The 14,993-nt window shown below is 36.2% G+C and overlaps 1 protein-coding gene across 1 annotated transcript in view; it reads left to right on the forward strand.

Annotated features, from left to right (window-relative positions):
* LOC111156239 (frizzled class receptor 3) overlaps positions 1-14,993 on the forward strand; it is a 92,989-nt gene that overhangs the window by 31,269 nt on the left and 46,727 nt on the right. Inside the window, exons 3-4 of the mRNA XM_022516996.1 lie at positions 4,238-4,434; positions 10,946-11,963. Of these exons, the coding sequence (XP_022372704.1) occupies positions 4,238-4,434; positions 10,946-11,963 (1,215 nt within the window). The remainder of the gene's footprint in view (positions 1-4,237; positions 4,435-10,945; positions 11,964-14,993) is intronic.

Raw genomic sequence — 14,993 nt, forward strand, 5'->3', positions numbered from 1 at the left:
TACTGCTTTCCTTATACATTCCTTAAGTTTAGCCATTCTTTTTCTAGCTTCTTTTTTTTTTTTTTAAGATTTTATTTATTTATTTGACAGAGAGAGATCACAAGTAGGCAGAGAGGCAGACAGAGAGAGAAAGGGAGAAGCAGGCTCCCCGCCGAGCAGAGAGCCCAATGCAGGGCTCGATCCCAGGACCCTGAGATCATGACCTGAGCCGAAGGCAGAGGCTTAACCCACTGAGCCACCCAGGCGCCCCCTTTTTCTAGCTTCTTGAGATGGAGCTTAGGTCATTGATTGTTTTCAGGCTTTCTTATTATCTGTTATGTGTATATCAGATTGTAGATTTTCTCGGAGTACAGCTTTTGCTGATATTATCTTTATTTACTTTTATATATAGATTATATAATCTATATAATTATGTATACAACTTACATCTCTGTTATGATTCCCTTTGTTGATTATGGGTTATTTAGAAGTTTGTTGTCTAATTTCCAGATTTTCAAGCAGTTGGGTTTGGGCATTTTCTGTAATTGGTTTATACCTTAATTACATTTTAGTCTTAGAACCTTCTATGAATGATTTTAATTCTCCGAAGGTTGCTGTGGCATGCTTTAGGATCTAGAATATGGCTAATTTTAATAAAGATTCCGTGTTCCTGTTAAATAGGATCCAGTTATTATTGGATATCATGAGTATAAATATGTTATTTATTTTTTTTTTAATTTTATTTATTTATTTGACAGAGAGAGCAAGAGACACAAGCAGGCAGAGCAGCAGAAGGAGAGTGAGAGACAGGCTCCTCACTGAGCAGGGAGCCCAATGTGGGGCTCGATTCCCGGACCCTGGGATCATGACCTGAGCCAAAAGCAGTCACTTAACCAACTAAGCCACCCAAGTGCCCCATAAATATGTTACTTAGATCAAATTTATAATTGGCTTGTTTAGATTTTCTGTATTCTTACAGAATTTTTGTCCTCTTCTGTCACTTATTGAGATACACACACACACACACACACACACACACAGTCACACACACCCGGTATTTTGTATGTATTTTAAGACATTATTACTTTTTATTGGTACAGGGAGTATTCATTTATATTTTCCCACATTTTCACCCCTTTTGTTGATTTTAAGTACTTTTGAGTTTTCATCTTTGATCATCTTTCTTCCGTCTGAAAAACTCTTGAGTATTCCTTATAGTGCAGGTTTGCTGGTGACTGATTTTCTCTCATTTTTTTGTCTGTCTGAAAATGTCTTTACTTTGCCTTCATTTATGAAGGATATTTTTGCTGGCTGTAGACTTAGAAGTTTGCAGTTATTTTTCCTTAGCTCTTTAAAAGTCATTCTGTTGTTTTATGGTTTTCCAAAGTCAGCTCTGAGGGTTAACTGTTGCTCTGTTAAAGGTAAGTTGTCTTTTCCTCCTTCCACTTCCATTGGCTCCTTTTCAGATATTTTTCTTCAGTTTTCAACAATTTAACATTTGCCTCACTGTGATTTTCTTATTTTTATCCTTTGTGTGGTTTATAGAAGATTTTGAATCTGTAGATTGTTGTCTTCAATTAGTTTTAGAAAATTCTCAGGCATCATCTTTTTATATAATGGCTCTGCCCATTTTCTTTCTCCCCACCTTTTAAGATTCTAGTTATGCATATCTTAGGCTTTTCCATGTTTTACATGTCTCTTATTTTTTTAATGTATTTTTCAGTATTTTTTGGTCTGTGTGCTTCTGTTTGGATATTTTGTATTGTCTTGTTTTCTATTTTGCCATTTCTGTCTTTTGATAAATCTAATGAGTTCTTAATTCCAGATTGTATATCTCAGTTATAAAATTTCCACTTGATTCCTTTCATAATAGATTTCAGTTTCTGGTGAAATTCTTCATTTTTATTTTCTTGAACATATTTGACATAGTTATCTACAGTCTTATATTAAGTTCAATAGCTGGACCACCAAAATGTAATTTTTTTTCTTGGTTTTAATCATATGGTTCTGTCTCCTCTCTCTCTCTTTTTTAAAAAAATATTTTATCTACTTATTTGATAAAAGGGGGGAGAGAGAGACTGCACATGAACGGGGTGGGCAGGGGCAGAGGAGAGGGACAAAGAGACTCCCTGCTGAGCAGAAGGCCTGATAGGGGGCTGGATCCCAGGACTCTGAGATCATCACCTGAGCCAAAGGCTTAACCAGCTGAGCCACCCAGACACCCCATATAGTCCTGTCTCTTGAAACACCTAGTAATTTTTTTTGAGTGTTAGACATTACAAAATGTTGGTGAGGTTCCAGATAATGTTCTGTTACTCCAGAGAAGGCTCACCCTTTCTTCTAATCAGCAGATAAATGGTAGATCACCTTAATTCCATTAGGGACTGAGCTGAGTTGAGGCTGGTAGGTCTCTGCCTTCCTTTGTTGTCACTGCAAAAAGAATGTAGCTATTCAGAGGCTTCCACCTGGGAGAGTTTGGTATGTTCAGTTCCTCTGTCAGAACTTGAACTCTAATCCATGTTTCCTTAGTACAATAAAACTACCAAAATCTCCACTCTGTTTTTCAAAGAGTCTTTCTGCTTAGCTTCTTAGCTCCTTCCTCCTGCAGCTTCAGAATTTCTGATTTCTTGAAGGGAAAATTGGCTCTGTGTCAGACTCAGTCCTTGGCACTTCCCCTTCTCGAAACCTATGTCTTATTCCTTTCATTTTGAATTTTATCTATAGCCTTGTAAGACCACCAAAACTGCACTGGTTTCTAGCACCAGCCTAGTCAAAGCCTGATTCTCAGCCTCTCACCTTATGACTTAACAAACTGCCTTCAACTTCAATTTCAAGATTCAACAAATGCCTTCTTAGAAAAGCAGCTCTGCATATCAGGCCACATATCCATGTTTCCTGTTCTCTGTATTCTTGGTCCCTCTAGTTTTTTTGCTTCAGCAGTTCTTCAGTAGCTTTAAATAGATGTTTTAAAACTGTTTTTCTGTATTTTAAAATTGTTCTTGATGGAAACATTGGTTTAATACAGCCTACTCCTTCATCCTTGGGAATGATGGTCACACAGAATTTATTGTTATATGTTGGGTACCTGTCCATTATACAGTTAAGTCTTGAGTTTCTTTAAGTGACTCTTGGTTTTCTGACTGCATCTTGTATAGGAGGCCTTTGGAAAATATTATGTGTCAATGTAAAAGCTGATTGATTCTTTTTTTTTTTTTAAGATTTTGTTTATTTATTTGACAGAGATCACAGTAGGCAGAGAAGCAAGCAGAGAGAGAGGAAGGGAAGCAGGCTCCCTGCTGAGCAGAGAGCCCCATGCAGGGTTTGATCCCAGCACCCTGGGATCATGACCTGAGCCGAAGGCAGAGGCTTTAACCCACTGAGCCACCCAGGCGCCCCAAAGCTGATTGATTCTTAATAGAAAGGCTTAGTGGTGAGAATATCTGTTACCAGATCAAAATTAGCAATGACTCTGAAACCATTATATGAATAAGTGAAAAGAATATTTGATAATGAAAACCTTAGATGAATATTTATTGGGATGTTTGATCTATTCCTGTGGTTTTAATGATTATTTAAGCATGGTTTTATGTCTAGAGCCTCTATTTTTCCTTTTGTTTCCTTAATATCAGCTTACAGTGTTAGTTCTGTTTACATCATATGATACCCATTTAAAAAAAATTTTTTAATGTAAAAGAACAAGAAAATATGAGACAAATGTGAGAAATCTTTCCCTCTCCCACACTCCCAAAATAACTACTGCTATGTATAACTGCTTCTCTTCCTCCACTCCCACTCCCTTTCCTCTTTTAGCATTTGTCTGCTCTCTCTTGTTGATACTTTTTAGTTGAATAAAATTGAAATTCATAAAAAGAAGAAAATTAAAATCTCTTAGATTCCTGTCACCAAGCAGTAATCACTTTTTTGAGCATTTGGCATATATCTTTTATTGTTTTTTTTTTCTATGTAATGTGTATCATATTGTGATTCTCAGCCCTGCCTCTTCATTAATATCACCTTAACAATTAAAATATACATATAGATTCTGAAACACATCTCAGTCTCAACCAATTCAGAATCCTTAGGGATATAGCTAAGAGGATTTTGTTTCAAAAACCAAAACTTTCCTTCAGAAATTTTAATAGCCTTCAGAAATTTTTAAAATGAAAAAAAAAAAAAAGAATATTGTAATATTCTAAATAGGAAGTTTTAAGTTGTATACAATTCTTTCTCTAATTGTTCAATTTTAACTTTTTCCTAGCCATTCCACCCAATGGTGAATCTGGATTGTTCTCGGGATTTTCGGCCATTTCTTTGTGCACTCTATGCTCCTATTTGTATGGAATATGGACGTGTCACTCTTCCCTGTCGTAGGCTGTGTCAGCGGGCTTACAGTGAGTGTTCGGAACTCATGGAGATGTTTGGTGTTCCGTGGCCTGAAGATATGGAATGCAGTAGGTGCGAAAACCATAGATTTTCATGGATCATTACTTAATGCTATAGTATGTTTAAAATTACTTGTCTTCTAGTTCATCAGTTTTTAAAAACTTTCTTGAAGTACCTATTAATCTTAATTTTAACAGCCGTTTCATGGCCTCAGAATTGTTCATTTCCTTAAGAATTTCAAGTCACTGGATGAAAAGGTAGAAAAGGAAAAAAAACATTTCAATGAAGAGATTTTTAAGAGAATTAAGAAAAAGTCAAGATATAAAGTTGATTTTTCTTCCTTCACAAAATTTCTGGCTATACAAGTAATGCTACTAGTAAGTAATGCAATTAGAAAATATAGAGAAGAAAATAATCATTCATTACCTCACCATTAAATGTCTTTAATGATGACATAGTGGAAATTAAATATTTGTATGATTTTAAATGTGTTAATGACTAAAGTAGTTCTGTCAACCCTTTTTTGTCATTAATTAACAAACCAGAATTAGGAAATGTCAGATACTTTTCAGATTACTTCCAAAATATAGATTATAAGCATTTCCTAAAGCTTTGACAACATTCACGAGACGGTCTTGTAGATTTATATGAGAGAATGTTATTGTTAGTAATAATGTATAGAGTATTTCTTATATAATTTGTACCTTTTTGTATTGTGAAATATTTCAGAAATAAGGAATAATAAGATAAATGCATATGTACTATTGTTGTCTAACTTTATCCAGTCTTAACAGTTTGTGATTCTTGGTTTAGTCACTTTTTTTTTTTTAAAGAAATAATACAGGTAGAGTTGAAAGTTCCTTCCTTGGTACACATCTTGATTTCATTCCCTTCTTTCCTCCCCAGAGATGAAGTAATAATTATGTTGACTGTGTTGTTAATCATTTCTATATTTGCTTTTATACTCTTATTACATATATACACATCTATAAACAACATTAAAATTTTTTAAATGTATCTGTATATCTCTAGGTTTGGTTCATTCCTTTCAATTGCTACATAATGGACTACTATGTTAATATTCCATAGTTATTTAGCCACTTTCTGTTGCTAGTCATTTATTTCTGGGTGTTTGCTGTTATCAGTAGTGCTGCAGTGAACATTCTTTTCTCCTTTATGTTAAAATTAATTCTGTCATCTAAAAGTAGTCCGTGGAGGTGGGTAAAAAGCGGGTGTTGTTACTCTCATTTGGCATTTGGAAAAACTTCAGAAATAAAACATACCAGTTTCTTATGGTCAGTTCACTGACATTTTGCTTTCTCATATTTGTCTACTCTGTTTCCCACCTGTTTAACCTGTTTTCTTATCTAGTCCCATGTAACCATTCATCCACTTTCTCCCCAAACATGTGGTAGCATTTACAGTCCCTCTTTTAGAAGTCTTTTAACTTCTTGGTATTTATAACAACAGTTATGATTTGCTTGGGCAACACTCTGTTTTATGTTTCTTGTAGCTAACTCCCATTATTTAGTGGTCTTTTTATATTAATAGTTTACATACTAGTATAGAAATCTCATTATCATCCTTATTTTGATGGGATTAGATCTGTTTTATGTCCTTACCATTGCATGGCATTGACTAACTGTGAAACCTTAAATTCTGGCAAACTCATCTTTCATAACAACCTTTCATTCTTCCACATCTCTCCTATTCTTGTTCCTACTGCTCTTGAACTTCTTGGACACTCCCAGACTTTGTTTTTTTTTTTAACCCCTCTCTTAGTATCCCTCTTCCTAATCTCATTTATTTCCTTACTTAATCTTCGTGGTCTATCACTTGAAATGATACCTTGCTAGCAATTTCAACATTGAAGCAATCTTGAAGCAATTCCTTCTACTGAACTTGTTTGTCAGATTTCCAACTGGATTGAGTCAACCCATTTCTATATGCTGTATGTTTAATGATGCCAACCATAGCAGTTCTGTTTGCTGTCTGTCTTTGGCAAATTTCCAGTTTGGTCAAAAGAATAATTTCTATTTATTCCTCTCAGCACCTCTGTCAAATCTGTATCACTCACTTCAAACCTGTATTTCAGCTTTATTCTGTATTTCATCCTAATTCCCCTCAACCTCAGCTTGCCCTCTTTTCATGAAAATCATTTACGCCATTATATGTGAACTATTCTGGTCTGCTATTTCTCAGACCAATTATTCTTAATTTCTTTTTTTGGATCCTCTTCCTCATTTTGCCCCTTGAGTATTGGTGCTTTCCAGAGTTCTGTTCCTGTTCTTTTTGATTCTACGTGCTTTCCAGGATGATCTCATCTCACTCACTTTAGCTCTTACTCATCTGCTGCTGACTCCTACACCTAAATCTATAGCTTTGACATCTTGCTGAGTTCCAAATCTGCATATCTAGCAGCTATTGGAAATCCTAGCCTGCATTTGTCTCAAATACCTCAATTTCAACATGTCTAAAATTGATTTTCCTTTGCTCATTTTTTAATTCTCTATAAGTCATCTTCTGTTCCTCCTTCATTTGCCTTAGCTCCCATATCTAATCAATTATAAACTGTATTGCTTTTATCTAACTAATTCATATATGTCTCATTCCCACTGCCTTATCTGTTTTATTTTGTTTCTTTTTAGGATTTAAAAATAATTTTTAAGTAATCTCTATGCCCAACATGGGGCTTGAACTTAGAACCTGGAGATCAAGAGTCACATGTTCTACCAGCTCAGCCAACCAGGTGCCCCTGAATTTACCTGGTTTTAGTCCTGATATTATTTGAATCAACTAATATCTCTGCCTCCATTTTTGCCCAAGTCTATCTTCCACACTATTCCTAGTCATCTTTCTAATTACCTGGGTTAGGTCTATATGAATATGTTTATTCAGTAATCATTAACAAATATTAGTTGGGTGTGTCCTGTGTGCTAGCCACTAGTCTAGATGCTGAAGATAAGTAGTGAACAAAATACAGTCTTGGTTCTTATGGAACTAAAATTCTAATAGTGATGGCAGTGGTGGGAGATAACAAATAAATAGATAATATCAGATGGTAATGAATGCTAATACGAAAAAGAATAGGGTTGGGTGGTAATGATAAAATATGGGGAAGCAGAAGGACTCTCTTCTACAGACGTATTGGAGAACGCCTTTTTGATAAAGAGGCATTAGAATAAGGACCCAAACGATAGGAGAGAACAAATAACCTAGATGTCTAGGGAAGAAAAACCTAGCATAGGAAACAGCAGTTAGTGTACCTGCTCTGAAATGGAAGCATGCTTGGATTAGCCAAAGAACAAGGGAACCAGAGAATCTGGAGTCAAGTAATTTAGGGAGAATGGAAGGATATCAGATTAGAAAAATACTGGTCGTAGGGTCTTTGTAGCTCTGATATGGACTTTGGATTTGACTCTTAGTGAGGTGGGAGAGCACTAGAGGACTTTGAGCAGAAGAGACATGATCATGAGCACAGGAGTGGCATGTCTATAAAGGACACTGACTGCTGTGTGGAAATGGAGATCAATTGGAAGATACTCCAGAAGTCCGGGGAAGAGGTATTAATGGCTTAAACTGCACAGAGGCAGTGGAGGAAATGAGAAGATACATCATAAGGTACGGTGATAGAAATTGGTGGCAGATTGTGAGGTATGTATTAGAGGAAAGGATTTCAAGGATGACCCCAAGGTTTTTGGCCTGAGTAACTAGAAGTATGTGATTACCACTTATGGAAATGGGGGAAACTTAAGGAGTAGAAATCAAGAGTTTGGTTTTTGGAAAGATTATAGAGTGAAGTGTATATATATTGAGTGGCAGATAAATATACAAATATAGCCATAAAAACATAGAGTATAATTTGGCAGGGTTTGAAATTTTATATCACTGTTCTCCCTCTTCTGCAACATGCTTATCTCTCCAACCTGATCTCCTGTCACAAGTCATGCACACTTCATGCTCCAGCAATATTAAACTACCCTGTTCAAATCTCTTTGCCATTGCTTGCATTTCTTGCTAGAATACTGATTGGCATACTACCAGAACTGTCAAATACTGAGTCAAAATCCTGTACTGAGGGTCTTATTTTATGAAGTCTTTCATAATCTTGCCCCTGGGAAGAATTAATCTTTTGTATTATTTTTATACATTATATAGAGTTTGTTTGCTTCATATATCCCACTGCTGAATTTTGTATTTACAATTTGTACCTCCTTTTAGACTGCAGGATAGAAAGTCTGGTTTTTTTGTCTTTTCATGTTTAATCCCTGACATATTGCAGGATATAAGCAAATGCTTAGATGCCAAAAGTTTCTCTCATTTGGATTTACAATTCCAAGTCCAGAGAAGAAAATGGATTGTATTAGAAAATAAAAGATTAATCAGCTACAGCATAAGGTTATGCATGTTTTTGTCAAACTTAATATCAACCACAGCTTCTTGGAAACTATTTGATGTATATAAACTATTAAACATCTAGTTATTAGGAGTCTGAAGGCTTAGAAACTGATACAGGCAAGAAAATTGAAGATGCAGAAGTTCATGAGAATGGTACCCTTACTCGTGTCTGCACCACAAACCTGTTTTATTTGTTCTGCAGCCATGACACTTTCTCAAGTCTGCAGATCTCGTACCTTTGGAAACTTGCTAAAATGCAAATTTCTGGGCCCTAACACAGGTATATTGTAATATGATTTGTGGTGGTGGGGAACCAAGAATTTTCTTATTTATTTATTTATTTTAAAGATTTTATTTCTTTTTTTTTTTTTTTTAAGATTTTGTTTATTTATTTTGACAGAGAAATCACAAGCAGGCAGAGAGGCAGGCAGAGAGAGAGGAGGAAGCAGGCTCCCTGCTGAGCAGAAAGCCCGACGCGGGGCCTGAACCCAGGACCTGGGATCATGACCTGAGCCGAAGGCAGCGGCCCAACCCACTGAGCCACCCAGGCGCCCCTAAAGATTTTATTTCTTTATTAGACCAAGAGAGAGAGCACAAGCAAGGGCAGAGGAAGAGGGAGAAGCAGGTTCCCTGCTGAGTGGTACCCTGGGATCATGACCTGAGCCTAATGTAGATGCTTAACTGACTGAGCCACCCAGATGCCCCAAGAAGTTTTATTTTTAGAAAGATTTTATTCATTTATTTGAGTGAGGGAGGGAGAGGGAGAGCACAAGTCGGGGGAGGAGCAGAGGGAGAGGGAGAAGCAGACTCCCTGTTGAGCAGCTTGGGGCTTGATCCCAGGACTGCTGCATTGTGACCTGAGCTGAAGGCAGGCACTTAACTGACTGAGTCACCCAGGTGGCACTGAACTTTTATTTTTTATTTTTATTTATTTATTTTTTTTGTCAGAGAGAGAGGGAGAGAGAGCAAGCACAGGCAGACAGAATGGCAGGCAGAGACAGAGGGAGAAGCAGGCTCCCCGCCAAGCAAGGAGCCTGATGTGGGACTCGATCCCAGGACGCTGGGATCATGACCTGAGCTGAAGGCAGCTGCTTAACCAACTGAGCCACCCAGGCGTCCCTGAACTTTTATTTTTAAAAACAATATTTTTTCTTACGTACACCAAAGTTTGAGAATAACTGAGTTAGAGAATGTAATGGATTGGATAGAAATTAGGGATGATAAGAAAGAAGTAGTTGATATTAGAGACTTTAGAAGGACTGTAATTAACCAATATGCTAAGCAGGGGACAAATATAAAATGGGAAAGAAAGGTCTAAAAACTACGCCACTTATAATGATTTTTAATGCTAATATAATTCAGAACACCTTGGGCTGTGCATTTGGGAAAAATCTTTTAACATTTCTGCTTAAGGAAGTTCCATTGAATCTGGTGTAACTGTAGTTAAAGATTGGGGAAAAGCTACTATTTTGTTAGAGATATGTATTTATTTCTTTTATAATAATGTATAGTTTGAAATCTTATTTTAAAGTGTGTGTCTTAAATAAATGCTCCCTATATACAGTGTTACTTATTGATGGCTAAGTTAGGCTATTTTAATTAAAAGAAGACTCTTTGGGTTGCCTGGCTGGCTCAGTCAGAAGAGTATGCAACTCTTGTTCTCAGGAGTTGTGAGTTCAGGCCCTATGTTGGGGGTAGAAATTATTGAAAAAAAAAAAAAAAAAAAAAAAACTTAAAAAAAGTACTGTTTTTGAAACCAAAACAAAATTAAGTATAAAGCCAGGGCGCCTGAGTGGCTCAGTCAGTTGAGCGCTCAGGTCATGATTCTGGGGTGCTGGAATCAGGCCCCAAATTGGGCTCCCTGCCTGACAGGGGGCCTGCTTCTCCCTCTCCCACTCCCCCTGCTTGTGTTCCCTCTGTAACTGCGTCTTTCTCCGTCAAATAAATAAAATCTTAAAAAAAATATCAGATATAAAACCATATTACTTTTTGATCAACAATGGACAGTCTGATTGTATGGCCCATGAACAAGAATCAATATTTACTTTATTCCTACTTAATATAATTGTACGCCAAGGATATTAGAATGAAGAAGGTCATGAGTGCTAAATTTGGAAACCCAAATTGTTAGGTATCAATAGATTTCCCAATAAGTGAAAATGGTTCTTATCTTGTATTTTTTTAGGTTCCCAGATTGTGATGAGCCATATCCTCGACTTGTGGATCTGAATTCAGCTGGTGATCCTACTGAAGGAGCTCCAGTGGCAGTGCAGAGGGACTATGGTTTTTGGTGTCCTCGAGAGTTGAAAATTGATCCTGATCTTGGTTATTCTTTTTTACACGTGCGTGATTGTTCACCTCCTTGTCCAAATATGTACTTTAGGAGAGAAGAACTTTCATTTGCTCGATACTTCATAGGATTAATTTCAATCATTTGCCTCTCTGCCACGTTGTTTACTTTTTTAACTTTTTTGATTGATGTCACAAGATTCCGTTATCCTGAAAGACCTATCATATTTTATGCAGTCTGCTACATGATGGTATCACTAATTTTCTTCATTGGGTTTTTGCTTGAGGACCGAGTAGCCTGCAATGCATCTAGCCCTGCACAGTATAAGGCTTCCACAGTGACACAAGGATCTCATAATAAAGCTTGTACCATGCTTTTTATGGTACTCTATTTTTTTACTATGGCTGGCAGTGTCTGGTGGGTAATTCTTACCATCACATGGTTCTTGGCAGCTGTGCCAAAGTGGGGTAGTGAAGCTATTGAGAAGAAAGCATTGCTATTTCACGCCAGTGCATGGGGCATCCCTGGAACTCTAACTATCATCCTTTTAGCGATGAATAAAATTGAAGGTGACAATATCAGTGGCGTGTGTTTTGTTGGCCTCTACGATGTTGATGCATTGAGATATTTTGTTCTTGCTCCCCTCTGCCTATATGTGGTAGTTGGAGTTTCTCTCCTCTTAGCTGGCATTATATCCCTAAACAGAGTTCGAATTGAAATTCCATTAGAAAAGGAGAACCAAGATAAGTTGGTGAAGTTTATGATCCGGATTGGTGTTTTCAGCATTCTTTATCTCGTACCACTCTTGGTTGTAATTGGATGCTACTTCTATGAGCAAGCTTACCGTGGCATCTGGGAAACAACATGGATACAAGAACGCTGCAGAGAATATCACATTCCATGTCCATATCAGGTAAGGGAAACCTTGTTCTAAATTTCAGAATGTGTAATAGTGAAAAGAAGGCATATTACTCTAAAGATCTAATCTTAGCTAGTTTAAAAAAAAAACTGTTTATGAACCTGTACATTAAAATTTTAAAGATAATGAGCAAATATTTTATAGAAAGAATGTAATATATGTGTTTCTATAAACCTCTTCCATTTAAAAGATGACTTTTACAAGTCTAAGCTATGGGCTTTTAAGCAGTTTACTTCTGTTGTTACAAAACAGTTTGCTTGGTGATTGTTTAGAAGTGTACAGGTTTGAGGGTGAGAAGCACTTTACCAGCTGATAAAAAGGCACTGTCTTTTGTGAAAATTTTACTGATGGTTAAAAGAGGAATTGTTTTAATAGTTTTGCAAAAGTAATAGAATGCAGTTGTACAACTAGTTCATCTCTTAATTGGTCTTGGTTTTTCTTTTTTGCATACTGATTATTTTATGATTTGCCTTTGAATTTAAAGAGCTCGGATAATCAGTCACAGAATCATAGAATTTTAGGTCTAGAAAGAACTTTAGAGGTCTTTTATTTTAGTTTCCTCATAATTTAGAGTTCTTAAACATCTATCTCATTTGAGGCTTAGAAATGTTAAGTGACTTAGTTATATTCAAACTGGGATTTAGTGTTAGGAGAGGAATGTAGCAAGGAAACTACTCCAGAATAATTGATGCTAAGTATTTCTCTTATCTTAAAACCTTCTCTAGAACCTGTGACCCTAGCTATCATTCTCTCTTCCTTTTAAGACAAGTTTTCTTGAAAGAGCAGTCTCCATTGCTGTCTCCTGTTCACATTCCAGGTTAGCTGTTAGAAGTGCACCAAGCCACCCTTTCATCTCCCTTCACCCTTAAGGTTTAATTACGTTTTTTAAAATACTAACATATTATAGATAATTTTTGTCTCTTTCCCCTGCTAGACAGTGAATTCTTTGAAAGCAAGAACTTCTTTTTCATATTTTTATATTTTTTGAATACATATTCTGTAGGTTAGTAGATGATAACATCGACAATGTGGCTGTATATATGGAGAAAAGACATTTTTAAGAAATGGGGGGTGTGTGTGCCTGGTGGCTCAGTTGGTTGAGCATCTGACTCTTGCTTTTGGCTTGGGTCATGAACTCAGGGTTGACACTGAACTCCCTGTGGGCTCTGCACTCAGCAGGGAGTCTACTTGAGATTCTCTCCCTTTCTATCCTCCTCTGCCCCTGCCCCATACCTCTCCCCCACCCTTCACTCTCTCTCTATCTCTCCCTAAAAATATATAAATAAATAAATCATTTTAAAAAAAAAAAGGAAGAAAGAAATGCTCACAGTGGTACCAGGAGCAAGGAATGTATGATTAGCACATAATCAATGCTGATAAATATTTAATGACTGAGAATGTCAATTTATTATTGTATAAATATTAGCTATGGGCTTTTTAAAAACAACTTATATTGAGAAACCAGAAAAAAGGAATGATTGAAATTGAATTTCTTGGCAGAATGACTTATTAAAAACTCTTAATATGAGTTTCAGACCTGAAGCTAAGTTATGGAATTTTGCCTCTAATGAGAGAGAAAGAGATGGTTCAGTTACATCATTGGCTTCTTTATATAAGCTATCTAAGTTTCCAGATATATAGTATGTTAGACTATTGAAAAAATAATGTTTGATTATAAAATAATGACCTAAAAAATACCAAATCTGAAATATATAAATTGATAAATTAGTTGGGATGCCACTATTTTCAGGACATTCCTAGAATTCTTTGAGCATTTGAGCATTTTATTTATTTATTTTTTTTTTAATTGAGCATTTGAGCATCTTTAGAACTAGTGTGAGCTGCACAGAAATCTGTGTATGTGGTCATGGATTAAAATGTGTTTTTCATTTCCAATATATCAAAATAACATTGGAAATGAATTATTGACGATATAGTGAAAGGAATAGAGAATGACATTATAACAATAACATGGTTATTAAGGTGTAAACTCTGGAGCACAAATCCTGGCTTCGTATCTTATTTTCAGTATTTGCTAGCTTTCTAATCTTAGGCCAACTTCACCTCTCTCTGCTTTAGTTACTCATCTGTAAAATGAGTAATAGAATCAAATTGTAATAAAATAATAATAGTATTAGAAACAAGCAGAATCTACTTCCTCGGGTTGTTTTTAGGAGTATACATGCATGCGTTCAGAAGAGTGCCTACTACATAATAAGTGCTCAGATGTTAGCTTTCATTCATTTTCTTCATTTGTTATTGTTTCTGCTGTTATTTACATACATATATATAAATACGGGATTTTAAAAACCATCCAGTACCAAGCTTTACCAGATGCCATATTTGCTTCAGATTTTCTTTTATTTTAAAATTTTAGGTAACCTCTACACCCATCGTGGGGCTTGAACTCACTATCCTGAGATCAAGAGTCTCACACTCTAATGACTGAGCCAGCCAGGTGCCCCTTGCTTCAGGCTTTTAAAAGAAATCTTTACAGATTTGGCTGAAGCTTCTTATGTTCCCTTCCCCAATCCTGTTCCTCTTAGTCCCTGCCCAGAGACAACCATCATCCTGAATTTGGAGTATACCATTCCCATTAAAGTCTGTACAACTACATATATACAATATGTATATAGCTGTGGAACAGCTGTTTTACAGAAATATGTTATACAGTGATACTATACTATACATATTTCTGTAACTTGATTTTTTTAACTTAACATTTAGTTTTTGAGATGTATTTATATTAATGCTGTGGCTTTAGTTCATTTTTATTTATTTTTAAGATTTTATTTGAGAGACACAGAGAAAGAGAGCCAAGCAGGCTTGGGGGGCAGAGGGAGGAGTAGACTTCATGCTGATCAGGGAGCTCCATGCGGGCATGACCTGAGCCAAAGGCAGACAGTTAACTGACTGAGCCACCTAGGCGCCCCTCTAGTTCAGTTTTTAAAATGTGTTTCCTTTTAAGGAAGTTTATATTACAAAATGTTTCAAATATGTGGGAGTATAGTAAATAACGTAGCA

The sequence above is a fragment of the Enhydra lutris genome, unplaced genomic scaffold (assembly GCF_002288905.1).
Source record: "Enhydra lutris kenyoni isolate GAN:26980312 unplaced genomic scaffold, ASM228890v2 scaffoldscaffold3, whole genome shotgun sequence".
In the NCBI taxonomy this organism is placed as follows: domain Eukaryota; kingdom Metazoa; phylum Chordata; class Mammalia; order Carnivora; family Mustelidae; genus Enhydra; species Enhydra lutris.